General features: G+C 39.9%; 1 protein-coding gene across 3 annotated transcripts in view; it reads left to right on the top strand.

Annotated features, from left to right (window-relative positions):
- Positions 1 to 15,921, top strand: part of MCMBP (minichromosome maintenance complex binding protein) — a 174,015-nt gene that overhangs the window by 149,847 nt on the left and 8,247 nt on the right. For 2 of the 3 annotated variants that reach the window (XM_084992917.1, NM_001243591.1), the window contains 5 exon segments: positions 1,478 to 1,578; positions 6,523 to 6,701; positions 7,052 to 7,175; positions 8,417 to 8,534; positions 15,472 to 15,637. In XM_084992917.1, coding sequence (XP_084849043.1) covers positions 1,478 to 1,578; positions 6,523 to 6,701; positions 7,052 to 7,175; positions 8,417 to 8,534; positions 15,472 to 15,637 — 688 coding nt within the window. 3 annotated transcript variants of the gene reach the window in all.

Genomic DNA, 15,921 nt, shown 5'->3' with positions numbered 1-15,921 from the left:
GCGGGTGCGGCCTTAAAAATACACACACACAAAAAAGTAGAAGGATGGCGTTTCCTAGTGACTCAGTGGGTTAAGGATCCAGCCTTGTCACTGCTGTGGCTCTGATTACAGCTGTGGCATGGGTTTGATCCCTGACCCAGAAACTTCCACATGCTGTGGGTGTGGCCAAAATAATGAAGTAAAGTAAAGTAGAAGAAAAACAATCTGTTAGTGGTTTGTTCCCCTGTCTGTCTTATTCTGGTTTTTGAATCATGAGAGAAGAACAAGTGATAAAAATTTCAAAAGCGATCATTGAGAGTTTCCGTTCTTATTTGTTGTGGTTTTAGCTTAAATGGCACTTTACTTAGCGCACGAGCTAGAACTACCATGTTTTCCCTTCCACTCTCGCATCTCACCAATAGGAAGTTTGATAGGAAGTTTTGATAGTTTCTAAAGTCTACCCTGACAGACAACTTTGAAAGTTTGTTTTTTTATTGTGAGAGGCTTCATGGCCATTCTAAGTTCTGTGTTAATCCTCCTAATGCTGCATAGCTTGTGAATACTGAATAAGTCCAAAGTTAGTAATCCTGGGTTTCTCCCTTCTCTTGGCATAGTTAATAGATTTTGAGATAATGCATGTTTCTAGTTTTATTTATTTTTTACATTTTTTTGCTTTTTGGGGCTGCACCCACCACATATGGAAGTTCCCAGGTTAGGGGTCAAATTAGATCTACAGCTGCCAGTGTACTCCACAGCCACAGCAAAGCCAGATAAGGGCTTCGTCTGTGACTTCCACCACAGCTCATGGCAACGCTGGATTCTTAACCCACTGAGCGAGGCCAGGGATCAAACCTGCATCCTCATCGATACTAGTTGGATTTGTTACAGGTGAGCCACAATAGGAACTCCACATATTTCTAGTTTTTTTGTGTGTTTTTGTTTGTTTTGTTTTTTTGTCTTTTGGCCTTTTTTAGGGTGCTCCCTTGATATATGGAGGTTCTCAGGCTAGGGGTCTAATCAGAGCTGTAGCCACAGCAACAGCAACGCAGGATCCGAGCCGTGTCTGTGACCTACACCACAGCTCACAGCAACGCCAGATCCTTAACCCACTGAGCAAGGCCAGGGGTCGAACCCGCGCAACCTCATGATTCCTAGTCAGATTTGTTAACCACTGCACTGCGATGGGAACTCCATATTTCTAGTTTTAATTGACCATCGTCCTTTGGAGAAAACTTTCTCTGAAGTAGTGGGAAAACAGACATTGCCCAGGAGTTAGGAGTCCTGTGTTTTAGTTGTTCACTTTTTACTAACTACCAGAATAACTTGAGGCAAGTACTCTTGGTCTCAATTTATCTGATGAAGGAGTTGCTTAAAAGTTCATTTTCTGATTTAAAACGCTAAGATGATATTATTGTTACTGTAATGTCAAGACTCATGTCATCTGCCTTTTTGGTGTTATTTAGTCCTAACAGTGTGATTTTGTGTGGTCTCCTGTTAGGTCTATGAAGACTGGGATTGTTTTAAAGTGAATGATGTTCTTGAATTGTATGGCATACTGTCTGTGGATCCTGTGCTCAGCGTACTGAATAATGATGAAAGGTACGTTTGCTCTTTTTTAGTAACCTTTAATTTTGATACAGTTTTAAATTTTGAGAAAAGTTGCAGTATAGTTATAAAGAATTCCCTTTTCCTCTTCATCCAAACTTACAAGTTGTTAATACTATGCTCCATTTGTTTTGTCATTGATTTGTGCTTACACACATGCATTTTTATACATAGGTACATTTTTTGAGAGTAAGTTGCGGAAGTCATACTTGCATCCATATTTCCTACAACGACTTTCTCATATATAATCAGAGTATTGCTGCAAAAATTGGACATTTGCCAAGAATACACTAACCACAAAACATTTAATTTTACTAATTATCTTGTTCTTTCTGACAGTCTTTTTGGTCTAGGCTCCATAGGATCACTGGTTGTATTAACCTGGAACTGTCTTTTTTTGGCCTTTATGGCCTTGACACTTTTTTAACTCATTTTTCTTTTTGGCATATGGAGTTCCCTAGCCAGGGGTCATATTCACACTGCAGTTGTGACCTACACTGCAGCTGCAGCAATCCTTTTTAACCCGCTGTGCTGGGCCAAGGATTGAACCTGTGTCCTGGTGCTGCTGTGGCACAGTGGGAACTCCGACACTTTTTTTTTTTTTTTAATTTACACAACAAAAATTCATTGTGAGGATTCACAGTTCTGTAGTCTGAGAAGTTCAAGATTAAGGCCCAGCAGACCCAGCAGGTAGTGAGGGCCAGTTTGCAGGTGGCTGTCTTACTGTGTCCTCAGGTGGCAGAACAGGGCCTTGACACTTTTGAAGACTGCAAGCCAGTTATTTTGTAGACTGTCTCTCAGTTTGGGTTTGTCTGATGTTTCCTTTTGATTAGATTCCAGTTTTGCGTTTGGGGCAGGAAACCACAAGGTGCGGTGTCCTCAGCATATTCCATCAGAGGGCGCAGTACCCCATTACTGCTGAAGTCGGTTTTGATCCCTTGGTTAAGGTGGTGTTTGCCAGGTTTCGCTCCCATAAAGTTACTATTTTTTACTTTGTAGTTAACAAGTAATTTAGAGGGAAATGCTTTGAGACCACATAATTTCCAGTTTCTTATTTAACTTTCACCCACTTATTTTAGCATGTTGATGATTCTTGCTTGAATCAAGTGTTATGATGGTGATTTTCTATCCCAGTCACTCCTCCTACATTTATTCTTTGGCATTCTACTGTAAGGTTTCTCCTCTCTCCCGAGTAATTTGTTCAAGTAATTTGTTTATATCAGTGTGGTTGTTAACCTGTTATTTCTAATGAGATTCATATTTTCCCATATTTGGCTTGTGGGAGCCACTTTAAGCAGGCTCTGGATCCTTTTTGATATGACCTTATCGTCGGGGGCGGCGGGGTTGGGGGGGCCGCGCATGCCCAGGGCATGAGAAAGTTCCTGGGCCAGGGATTGAAGCTGCACCTCAGCACTGACCCAAGCTGCTGTGGTGACAGCACTAGATCCTTAACCCACTATGCACAGGAGAACTCTGACCTTATTATTTTTAAACATGTATTTTTGGACACCCTAAGCTATTTCAGCCTCATCTTGTACTTCTCATCCGTCAGTCTCAAAGGAGCACTGGTTTCTTTAGTGAGGAATTATATTTAAAAATCAAGATCTAGAGTTCCTGTTGTGGCTTAGTGAGTTAAGAGCCCCACATGGTATCTGTGAGGATGTGGGTTTGATCCCTGCCCTGGCTCAGTGGGTTAAGGACCTGCGTTGTTGCAAGCTGCAGTGTAGGTTGCAGATGTGGCTCAGATCCAGTGTTGCTGTGGCTGTGGTGTAGGCTTCAGCTGTATCTCTGATTCAGCCCCTAGCCTGGGAACTTCCATATTCCACAGGCGTGGCCCTTTAAAAAAAAAAAAGAAGAAGGAAAAATCAAGATCCGAATGTCACCGTGGTTATTGGTACTGTGCTGGCATCACTTCCCTGCTGTTTTAACTGGCAGATCTCAGAAATAAGTATATACATAATTACACACACGCATACACATTTGTATACACGCATGTATCTATAGGTCTTTGTGTTATTTCCAAGTCTATATATCAAAAACCATGAGTACACACGGCCTTTCTGGTTCCACATTAGTTCAGCTCCACAACTAGGTGTCGTTCTAGTTTTCCTCCTTTCCATACTTGTAATTCCCTGTTCTGACAGAAGGAAACTTCCAGAATGCACAGTATGTTCATTTGCTCAGTTCTACACACAGTAGGTTCCCTTTACCTTGGTCTTGCTTTCTATGGTTACAGTTACCTGTAGTCAAACTCAGTCTGAAATATTAAGGGAGAAGTTCCAAAAATAAATTATTCATAAGCTTTAAATTGCATGCCATTGTTAATAGTATGATGAAATCTCGCACCGTCCCCATCCGTTCCACCCAGCACGTGAATCGGCCTTTTGTACCCTATCCCACCCATTAGCCACTTAGTAGCCACCTGGGCTAGCAGATTGTCACCGTGTCATAGGGCTTATGTTCCAAGAAACTCTTATGTTACTTAATAATGGCTCCAAAGTGTAAGAGTACTAGCAATTTGGATATGCCAACGAAATGTCATTAAGTGCTATTTTTAAGTGAAAAGGTGAAAGTTCTCAGCTAATTAATAAGAAAATAATTATCTGCTGGAGTCACTAACATCTACCCTAAAAACAACAGAAGGTTCTGTGAAATTATCAAGAAGGAAAAAGAAATTTGTGCTAGTTTTGCTTTTGCATCTCAACCTGCCAAAGTTTACAGCCATAGTTGTGATAAGTGCTTAATTAAGAGGGAAAAGTCATTAAATTTGTACAGTAAGGTATTTTGAGAGACCATATTCACATAACTTTAATTCCAGTGTATCATTATAATTGTCCTTTTTTTTTTTTTTTTTTTTTTGTCTTTTTGCTATTTCTTGGGCTGCCCCTGTGGCATATGGAGGTTCCCAGGCTAGGGGTCTAATCGGAGCCGTAGCCACCGGCCTACGCCAGAGCCACAGCAACGCAGGATCCGAGCCGCGTCTGCAACCTACACCACAGCTCACGGCAATGCTGGATCGTTAACCCACTGAGCAAGGGCAGGAACCGAACCCGCAACCTCATGGTTCCCAGTTGGATTCGTTAACTGCTGCGCCACGACGGGAACTCCAAATGTCCTATTTTTATTATTAGTTATTGTGGCTAATCTCTTACTGTGCCCAATTTATGAATTAAAACTCTTATCATAGGTATGTGTGTATGGGAAAAGACAGAGTATATGTGGGGTTCAGTTCTATCCACAGTTTCAGACATCAAACACTATGGGTCTTAGAACATATTCCCTGCAGATAAGCGGGGGACAGCCGTTCCAGAGAAGATGTTTGCAGAATTGGTAGTGCATACCACTGCAAAAAACAAGCCTAATAACTTGAGTTCAGTTTTTGTTTTGTTTTTGTCTTTTGTAAGGCCGAACCCATGGCATATGGAGGTTCCCAGGCGAGGTGTCCAATCGGAGCTTTAGCTGCCGGCCTATGCCACAGTCACAGCAACTCGGGATCTGACCCTCATCTGCGACCTACACCACAGCTCACGGCAACGCTGGATCCTTAACCACTGAGTGAGGCCAGGGATCAAACCCTCAACCTCACGGTCCCTATGGTCCCTAGTCGGATTTGTTAACCACCGAGCCATGGTGGTTCCCATCAGTTTTTGATTCAGGCTCTTTTTAGTTTTGAGTGAGAGTGTGTAGTCAGGGTGCTATGTTGCAAAGTTGCTTAGGTAACTTCTTCCTCCTTCAGTGCTGTATTGTTACTCGTTATTCATTTTACGTAGTTAGGTTCATTTGTTTCCTTTGTGTTTCACTTTAGAGCTTTTCTTCCATCCTTACTGTTTCTGTACTTAAAAGAGTAAGCATAGGAAACATGAATGTTGTTGCCAAAATCAAAACTGTACAGAAAGAATGTCTGAATGTCCTTCCCCACCACCCTCATCCCTTTGAACCCTGCTTCCAGCCATCCTCTACAGGGAGCCAGCCTCAGTTCCTGCTTTTATCTGCTCTGTACCTCTTTTTTGCAAAAATAGATACATTTATATTTTTTCTTTTTTTTCTTTTTGGGGCCACACCTGTGGCATATGGAGGTTCCCAGGCTAGGGGTTGAATCGGAGCTGCAGCCACCGGCCTACACCACAGCCACAAAAACACAGGATCCAAAGTGCATCTGTGACCTACATCACAGCTCACAGCAACACCGCATCATTAATCCACTGAGCTAGGCCAGGTATTCAATCCACATCGTCATGGATACTAGTTGTGTTTGTTACTGTTGAGCGATGGGGGAGCTCCTCATTTATTCTTATATAAAATGGGGCGTGGTATATATACTCTGTTACACATTTTTCCCCCACTTAGTATAGTCTGAAAATTCAGATTATCCTCTTTTTTGTTTTGTTTTGAAGTTGGCAAAAGAAAGGCATTGAATTCTGCCCCTCCAATAGAATTTTTTTGTTAAATATTGGACATTCCTCTTGGTTTCTCCATTGGATGACCATTTTTCACACTAAAAAAATGATACAAAACAAAAATTTTTAATAACTTTAAACATAAATAACAGTTTCATAACAATAGTATACAAAATTGCTTGTCTTGGCTATTTCTGTTATGATGAATTTCATGTTCGAGTTACTTCATTTATGAAGGCATTTTAGTGCACAGACCAAGTACTTACTGCCTGTATGACTTTCAACTTACCTTCTACAGTGGCTTGATTTCCATTGCAAATGCAGGTGGTGTGAGGTTTCATGAATTTGTGTGTGCAAAACGAAGAGTGTCGCCCAGAGCCTGGTGCACGCTACCTAAGGGTTGTTGGTCTCATCCTTATATTTAAGGAAGATGATTTATGAATTGATGACTCTGTGAAGTCTGAGGATCTCAAAACAAAAGAATAGAATTTGGGGAAAACAGTGGGTCTGTGCGAGCTGGAGCTTTCTTGCCTCTCGGCAGGGATGCCTCTTCGTTGCTGGACCCGATGGAGTGTGCAGACACAGCTGAAGAGCAGAGGGTGCACAGTCCTCCCGCCTCCTTAGTGCCAAGGATCCATGTGGTTTTAGCCCAGAAGTTGCAGCACATCAACCCCTTACTGCCTGCCTGCCTCAGCAAGGAGGAGAGCAAAACCTGTAAGTGTAAGTGCTGAAGCCTCATGGCCCAGAGACTGTCACCAGCGTGCGGGGGTCCATCAGGTCCTCAGTCGTCATGATCTGTTTCTCCAGCCATCGCCCTTGCTTTGCCCCTTTTTCCTCTGTGTTAATTCTCTTCATTAAAATGAGGTTCCTCAAGCTATATGTCCTTCCTTCCTTCCTCCCTCCCTCCCTTCCATCTGTCTTATTTTGGCAGTTGGCATCACTTACCAATATTTTAGGTCCACACTGGTTGTCTGTGACATATAGTGCTTTGTTCCACAGTTATTTTTTAACTTAAGAGACGCAAGAGGAACCAGTGTGTATTCTGAATTTGGTTTCCCTTCTCTCTCCAGTTGTTTCCAGTTTCATGTCTGAATTGTCTCCAGTCAGAGCAGAACTGCTTGGGTTCCTCACTCATGCCCTTTTGGGAGACAGTTTGGCTGCTGAATACCTTATATTACATCTCATCTCTACTGTGTAAGTACTGTGTTGCTGGTGGGTTTTCATTTATTAGACTTCACCACAGATGGTCTTTTCATTTGTTCAGTTAAGAGGTGTTATACCAAATGGCAAGCATTCCTTTTTTCAACTTTCCTCACTGTCACATGTAGCATTTTGATTGCATCTCCCGGTTTGGTTTTTTTTCAGGGCCGCACCCACAGCATATGGAGGTTCCCAGGCTAGGGGTCGAATCAGAGCTATAGCTGTCAGCCTACGCTACATCCACAGCAATGCCAGATCCTTAACCAACTGAGCGAGGCCAGGGATTGAACCTGCATCCTCATGGATACCAGTTGGTTTCATTACCGCTGAGCCACAAGGGAAACTCCTCATTATAGACAGTTTTACTTTTCCCCTAAATGTTAGGTTTTCCTAGTTTGGTTTCTCTATTCAAATAACCTTACAGTAAACATCTTTATACTATAGATCTTAGTTAGGAATTGAGACAGTAGTGCATGGGGGTTAAGAGCACAGACTCTGAAACAAAACTCCCTGGGTTCAAATCCACTTCTGCCATTTCCTGGCTGTGTGAACATGAGTGTGTTATTTAAATTTCTGTGCCTCAAGATTTCTCGTCTATAAAATGAAGGTAATAATGCCTACCTCAGAGTGTTTCAGAACAGTGCCTGGCACACACCCAATGCTTACATGTTGGCTTTTTTTTTTTTTTTTTTGGTCTTTTTAGGGCCACACCTGCGGCATATGGAGGTTCTCAGGCTAGGGGTCCAATCGGAGCTGTAGCCGCCAGCCTACGCCACAGCCACAGCATTGTGGGATTTGAGCCGTGTTCGCAACCTACATCACAGCTCACAGCAACGCTGGATCCTTAACCCACTGAGCAAGGCCAGGGATGGAACCTTCGTCCTCATGGATGCTAGTTGGGTTCGTTAACCCCTGAGCTGCGATGGGACCTGCTGGCTATAATATTTTTTGCTGTTTCTGATTAAAAAAACAATTGATCTAGAATTCCTTGATGGCTCAGTGGGTTAAGGATCCGGTGTTGTCATTGCTGTGGCTCGGGTCACTGCTGTGGCACAGAGTTAGGAACTCTGCCGTGGATATTGCCAAAACCAAAACAAAACTAAAGAACAGCTGATCAACGAAATCTGCTTTATTTTCAAACAACATTAAACTAATTCTGCTTTGTTTGCTCTTTGATGGAAATCAGAAAATCACCCAAGTGTCTTATTGGTTGACATCTTTTTTTTTTTTTCTAGGTATACAAGAAGAGATGTTCTTCCCCTAGGAAAATTTACGGTTAACTTGAGTGGTTGTCCGCGGAATAGTACCTTCACAGAACACTTGTATCGAATTATTCAACATCTGGTTCCAGCAGTAAGATCAATATAAATTTGTATTATAAACCTAAGTGCCCTTTAAAAATCCGTCTTTCGTTCAACCCAAATATTAAGCTTTGAGATTTTAATAGATCTCATTAAGGGAAAACAAACCTGCCTAGTACTGTGTTTTTTGCTCATCCCTAAACATTTCACTTTTATTGCCTTAGCACAAATTTCTCTAAGTAACAACACAACTGTAGTAAACTCTCTTAACATTGCACTAGCTGTAATGTCAGTTCATTAGTACAATTTGGTATCCTCTGTGTGCTTTAAAATCTTAAATCTAAAGAAACTCTAAATTACAGGAGCACAATTCTTTTAGTTCAGGGTAATAACTTTATCTCTACTTCCCTAATTTTGATTCTGGTTGGAAAGTCAAGTTACTTTTATTTGCAAGGACATCTGGAATGCATTTTTGTGTGTGTATGGTGCTAAGATCTTGGGAATGAGAGAATAGCTTCTGATTAGTCATGTGACTGATAATGCTGATCACTTCCTACTTGAGAAATGTAAGAGGTTGAAATAGATATTCATTTAACTAGTGTTTATTAAGTGTCTTCTAGGACCTGAAGAAACAGTAGTGGACCAAATAGACCAGCATTTCTCACACTCTGACTCACTTTTTTTTTTTTTTATTTTATTTTTTGTCTTTTTGCCTTTTCTAGGGCCACTCCCGCGGCATATGGAGGTTCCCAGGCTAGGAGTCGAATCAGAGCTGTAGCCACCGGCCTACACCAGAGCCACAGCAACGCGGGATCCGAGCCGCGTCTGCAACCTACACCACAGCTCACGGCAATGCAGGATCCTCAACCCACTGAGCAAGGCCAGGAATTGAACCTGCAACCTCATGGTTTCTAGTTGGATTCGTTAAGCACTGCGCCACGACGGGAACTCCTTTTTTTTTTTTTTTTTTTTTTTCTTTTTTAAAGCTTTATTGAAGTAGTTGGTAGTTGATATACAAGGTTGTGATAATTTCTGCCATACAACAAAGTGATTCGGTTATACATATACACACATCCATTCTCTTTCAGATTCTTTTTCCACATAGATTATCGTAGAATACTGGGTAGAGTTCTCTGTGCTATATAGCACTTCCGCGTTGGCCAGTCATTCCATATACTTCAGTGTGCATATGTCAGTCTCAAACCTCCAGTCTACCCCTTCTCCCCTTCCTGTCCCCTTTGGTAACCATAGTTTTTTCAAGGTCTGTGAGTCTGTTTCTGTTCTGCAAATAAGTTCATTTGTTTCCTCTTTCTAGATTCCACGTAAGTGATATCATGAGATGTTTGTCTTTCACTGTCTAACCTCACTTAGTATGATAATTTCTAGGTCCATCCATGTTGGTGCAAATTGCATTATTTTATTCTTTTTTATGGCTGAGTAATACTCTGTTGTATATCTGGCTGAGTAATACTCTGTTGGATATATGTATCCATTCCTCTGTGGATGGACATTTGTGTTGCTTCCATGTCTTGGTTATTGTAAATAGCACTGCAGTGAACATTGGGGTGCATGTATCCTTTCAAATTATGGTTTTCTCTGGATAGATGCTCAGGAGTGGGATTGCTGGATCATATGGTAGTTCTATTTTTAGTTTTTTGAGGAACCTCCATACTGTTTTCCATAGTGGTTATACCAATTTACATTCTTACCAACAGTGTAAGAGGGTTCTCTTCTCCCCACCCTCTCCAGTATTTATTGTTTGTAGACTTTTTGATGATGGCCATTCTGGCTGGTGTAAGACGATATCTCTTAGTAGCTTTGATTTGCATTTCGCTAATAGTGACATTGAGCATCTTTTCATGTGTTTTTTGGCCATCTGTATGTTGACTTTGGAGAGATGTCTATTTAGATCTTCTGCTTATTTTTTTATTTTTTATTTTTTTTGGATATTGAGTTGCAGGAGGTGTTTGTATGTTTTGGAGATGAATCGCTTGTCAGTCTATTCATTTGGAAATATTTTCTCCCATACTGTGTGTGTCTTCTCGTTTTTTTTTTGTTGGTTTTTTTTTTTTTGTTTTGTTTTTTTGTCTTTTGTTGTTGTTGTTGTTGTTGCTATTTCTTGGGCCGCTCCCGCGGCATATGGAGATTCCCAGGCTAGGGGTCGAATCGGAGCTGTAGCCACCGGCCTACACCAGAGCCACAGCAACGCAGGATCCGAGCCGCGTCTGCAACCTACACCACAGCTCACGGCAACGCGGGATCGTTAACCCACTGAGCAAGGGCAGGGACCGAACCCGCAACCTCATGGTTCCTAGTCGGATTCGTTAACCACTGCGCCACGGCGGGAACTCCTCTTCTCATTTTATTTAGGGTTTCCTTTGGTGTGCAAAACTTTTACGTTTAATTAGGTCCCATTTGTTTATTTAGATCTTTCTTTTCATTAGTCTAGGAGGTGGATCTGAGAAGATACTGTGCAGTTTATGTCAGTATTCAGCCTATGTTATCCTGTAAAAGTTTTATGTAGCATTTGGTCTTATATTTTGGTCTTTAATCCATTTTGAGTTTATGTCTGTGTATGGTGTTAGGGAGTATTCTCATTTCATTCTTTTGCATGTAGCTGTCCAGTTTCCCCAGCACCACTTATTGAAGAGACTGTCTTTTCTCCATTGTATATTCCTGCCTCCTTTGTCATAAATTTATTGTCCATAGCTGCATGGATTTATTTCTGGGCTTTCTGTCTTGTCCACTGACCTATATTTTTGTTTTCTGTGCTGGTACCATAATGTTTTGATGGCTAGCTTTGTAGTATAGTCTGAAGTCAGGGTGCCTGATTCCTCCAGCTTCATTTTTCTTTCTCAGAGTTGCTTTGGCTTTTGGGGGTCTTTCGTGTTTCCATACAAATTAAAAAATTTTTTGTTCTATTTCTGTGAAAAATGCCACTGGTAATTTGATAGGGATTGCATTGAATCTGTAGATGCCTTGGGTAGTGTAGTCATTTTGACAATATTGATTCTTCCAGTCTAAGAGCATGGTATATTTGTCATCTTTGATTTCTTTCATCAGCATCTTAGAGTTTTTAAGGTATAGGCTAAAGAAGGTAGGTTTATTCCCAAGTATTTTATTCTTTTTGATGCAGTGAGAAAGAGATTGTTAACCTAATTTCTCTTTCTGATTTTTGATTGTTAGTATATAGAAATGCAGTTGATTTCTGTGTATTAATTTTGTATCCTGCAACTTAACCAAATTCATTGAGAGTTCTAACAGTTTTTTGGTAGTGTCTTTACTTTAGGATTTTCTAGGTATAGTATCATGTCATCTGCAAAGAGTAGTAGTTTTACTTCTTTCTTTCCAATTTGGATTCCTTTTATTTCTTTTTCTTCTCTCATTGCTGTGGCTAGGACTTCCAAAACTCTATTGAATAAAAGTGGTGAGAGTGGACATCCTTGTCTTGTTCCTGATCTTAGCAGGAATTCTTTGAGCTTTTCACCACTAAGAATGATGTTAGCTATGGGCTTGTCATATATGGCCTTTATTATGTTAAAGTTCTTTCCCTCTATGTCCTCTTTCTGGAGGGTTTTTATGAGAAGTGGGTGTTGGATTTTGTCAAAAGCTTTTTCTCCATCTGTTGAGAGGATCATAGGGTTTTTATTCTTCAGTTTGTTAATGTGGTATATCACATTGATTTGTGGATATTGAAGAATCCTTGCATCTCTGGGATAAATCACTTGATCATGGAGGATGATCCTTTTAATGTATTGCTGGATTTGCTTTGCTAGTATTTTGTTGAGAATTTTTGCATCTGTGTTCATCAGTGATAGTGGCCCGTAATTTTCTTTTTGTGTGTGTGTGTGGTGTCTTTGTCTGGTTTTGGTATCAGGGTGATGGTGTCCTCCTAGAATGAGTTTGGGAGTGTTACTTCCTCTGAAGTTTTTGGGAAGAGTTTCAGAATGATAGGTATTAACTCTTCTCTAAATATTTGATATAATTCCCCAGAAGATTGTACCTTTCTGAGAATTTGTCTATTTCTTCTAGGTTGTCCATTTTATTGGCATATAGTTGCTTATACTAGTCTCTTATGATCCTTTGTATTTCTGTGATGTCTACTGTAACTTTTCCTCTTTCATTTTGAATTTTATTGATTAGAGTCCTCTCTTTTTTTCTTGATGAGTCTGGCTAAGGGTTAATTGATTTTGTTGTTCTTTTCAAAGAACCAGCTTTCAGTTTCATTGATCTTTTTTATTGTTTTTTGTTTCTGTTTTATTTTTCTTCTCTATGATTTCTTTCCTTCTATTAACTTTGGGTTTTATTTGTTCTTCTTTCTCTGGTTGCTTTAGATGTAAAGTTAGGTTATTTATTTGAGATTTTTCTTATTTCCTGAAGTAGGCTTGTATTGCTAGAAAATTCCTTCCTAGAACTGCTTTTGCTGTATCCCATAGGTTTGGATCATTGTGCCTTTGTTGTCTCTAGGTATTTTTTAATTTCCTCTCTGATTTCTTCAGTGATCCATTGGTTGTTTAGTAGTATATTGTTTAGTCTCCATGTTTGTGTTTTTTGCAGATTTTTTTCTTGTTGTTCATTTCTAGTCTTACAGCATTGTGATTAGAAAAGATGCTTGATATGATTTCAGTTGCCTTGAATTTACCAAGGCTTGATTTGTGACCCAGATGTGATCTATCATAGAGAATGTTCATTGCGCACTTGAGAAGAATGTGTATTCTGCTACTTTTTGATGGAATATTCTATAAATACCTCTTAAGTCCATCTCATCTAATACATCAGTTAAGGCCTGTGTTTCCTTGTTGATTTTCTCTCTGGATGATCTTCCATTGCTTTGAGTGGGGTGTTAAAGCCCCCTACTATTGTGTTATTGTCAGTTTCTCCTTTTTGGGCTGTTAGCATTGGCTTTATATATTGAGGTGCTCCTTTGTTGGGTGCATATATATTTACAATTGTTACATCTTCTTCTTGGATTGGTCCTTTTAAAGTCTGTTTTGTCTGGGATGAGTATTGGCACCAGCTTTCTTTCTTTTCCATTTGCATGGAACATCTTCCATCCTCTCACTTTTAGTTTGTATGTGTCCCTAAATCTGTAAGTGCATCTTTTATTAAAGATGCTATTGCCAGCATATATATGGATCTTGTTTTGTACCCATTCAGCCAATATATTTCTTTTGGTTGGAACATTTAATTCATTCACATTTGAGGTAATTACTGATATGTATGCTTTTATTGTATTTTGTTAATTGTTTTTGATTTGTTTTTGTTGGTCTTTTCTCTTCTTCTCCTCTTGTGGTTTGCTGACTATCTTTGGTGTTGTGTTTGGACTGCTTTTCCTTATTTGTGTGTGTATCATAAATTTTTGGTTTCTGCTTACCATGAGGTTTTGATATAGGAGTCTATGTATATATGAAATCGTTTTAAGTTTCTGGTGTCTTCCTTGTGAATGCATCTCCAGTATCCTGCATTTCTACCCTCTGCTTCTCAGGATTGCTGGTTTTGGTGTCATATTTGTGTGTGGATAATTTCCTACTATTACTATATGTTTGCCTTTACCAGTGAGCCTTCTCATTTGTAATTTTCTTGTTTCTAGTTGTGGTCTTTTTACCAAATCCCATTCCTTTATATTCCTCTTGTGTTCATGTCTACCCAGCACTGAATTTTTTTTCTAAACACTTGCCTCTTTAATATCTTACTTAGGAGTTGCTATTGAGGCTCAGCAGTAACGAACTTGACTAAAATCCATGAGGATGCATTTTTGATCCCTGGTCCCGCTCAGTGGTTAAGGATCTGGCATTGCCATGAGCTTCAGTGTACATCACAGATGTGGCTCGGATCTGGTGTTGCTGTGGCTGTAGCGTTGGCTGGCAGCTGCAGCTCCGATTCAACCCCTAGCCTGGGAACCTCCACATGCCACAGGTGCAGCCCTTTAAAAAAAGGGCTTATTTAGTTTTTACAACAGTTTGAGTGACCTGCTTTTGCTTATATGTTGCTAGACCCTAGTTTAGACCACCTTTTGTTTCAGATCTCTGTTTCTTGAGGTGTTGTTTGCTTGCATCTATAATGTTTTTCCTCCACTGCCTGCTTTCTTTGAATTATTGACCAAAGTATATAATTCCTGTAAATGTTGAAAATGAATTTTATGTCTTCCTTGACATCTTCCCCAACCCTTTCCACCCTTACCACACATACTTTTCTTTAGGCCAGAGTGATGTAGCAGTAGATCTGGGTACAAAGCAGGGGGCAGGGGGCCCTGAGTGCCATGGGCACAGGGAGATGGAGGAGGTGCTGGTGGGTTGAACAGATTTTCTGCTCTGTTAAGACTGGGTCAGGAAGTGACTTTTCCCAGATGGAGCAGGTTCTGAGACCCACAGCACAGTGTCCTCTGTGCCTTGGCTCTTCTGAGAACATTTGTTTAGAAATCTATAGTAGTCTATGATGAAAGAAGAGGATTCTAATTCAGAGAGCACAGAGGAAAATTAAGCTTTTCTCTTCCTATCTTGATGAATAAATAAGCTTTTTTTTTCAGTTTTGTTAGCCTGTGGTAGGTTAAAAAAGTTAAGACTGCATACTATATATATTACACATATAATTATATAATGTATATTATATAATATATATTACATATAAAATATGTAGTATTTAATATATATAAACATATGGTATGTCAGTTATCTATATAATATATATAATATTTTGTAATATATATAGTCTTACCAGTTTTCATTTGTTTCAGGTTCATTGGTAAAATAAAAATTATTCTTCAAGAACACTGAAGAAGATAGTTAAGAATAAAGCAGTTCATAGAATCAGAGAAATTATTTAGGATGTTGATATTTTTGCTTCTAAGAGCTCAAGAAGCCCTGAGACTACCCGCTTAGAAACTCATAGGATTTTCTTTCCATATAAAATGTAGTGTTTAACCCCATATACAAAAGTTTTCTTAAAGAGGGAAGCCTAGTTCCTACTCATTAAGAAATTTCTCTTTGCAGTCTTTTCGTCTGCAGATGACTATAGAGAACATGAACCACTTGAAATTCATTCCCCACAAAGACTACACAGCCAATCGCTTGGTCAGCGGGCTTCTCCAGCTGCCCAGCAACACGTCTCTGGTAATTGACGAAACCCTCCTGGAACAGGGGCAGCTCGACACGCCAGGTGTGTGCACAGGCATTTCCTTCCCATTTCTTTTTTCTTTTTTTTTAAATTTCATTGAAGTATAGTTGATTGACAATGTAGTGTTAAGTCTGCTGTACAGCATGGTTACCCAGTTATATTCTTCTTCACATTTTTTTCTATTATGGTTTATCACAGGACATTGAATATAGTTCTGTGTCCCTTCCATTTCTAACTCCCAGCAAAGCCAGATGTGGTAATGACTTTCTAAAAGAGCAACTATGAACAAAGACGAATTCACACTTCACAAGTATTTAAGATAAAGG

Source organism: Sus scrofa, chromosome 14 (assembly GCF_054392235.1).
Source record: "Sus scrofa isolate SSC_HxYL_T2T_F1_AM1 chromosome 14, Sscrofa_HxYL_maternal_Yorkshire_Landrace_v2.0, whole genome shotgun sequence".
Classification (NCBI taxonomy): domain Eukaryota; kingdom Metazoa; phylum Chordata; class Mammalia; order Artiodactyla; family Suidae; genus Sus; species Sus scrofa.
Note: the sequence above shows the minus strand (reverse complement) of the source record. Positions and strands in the feature narration are given on the sequence as shown.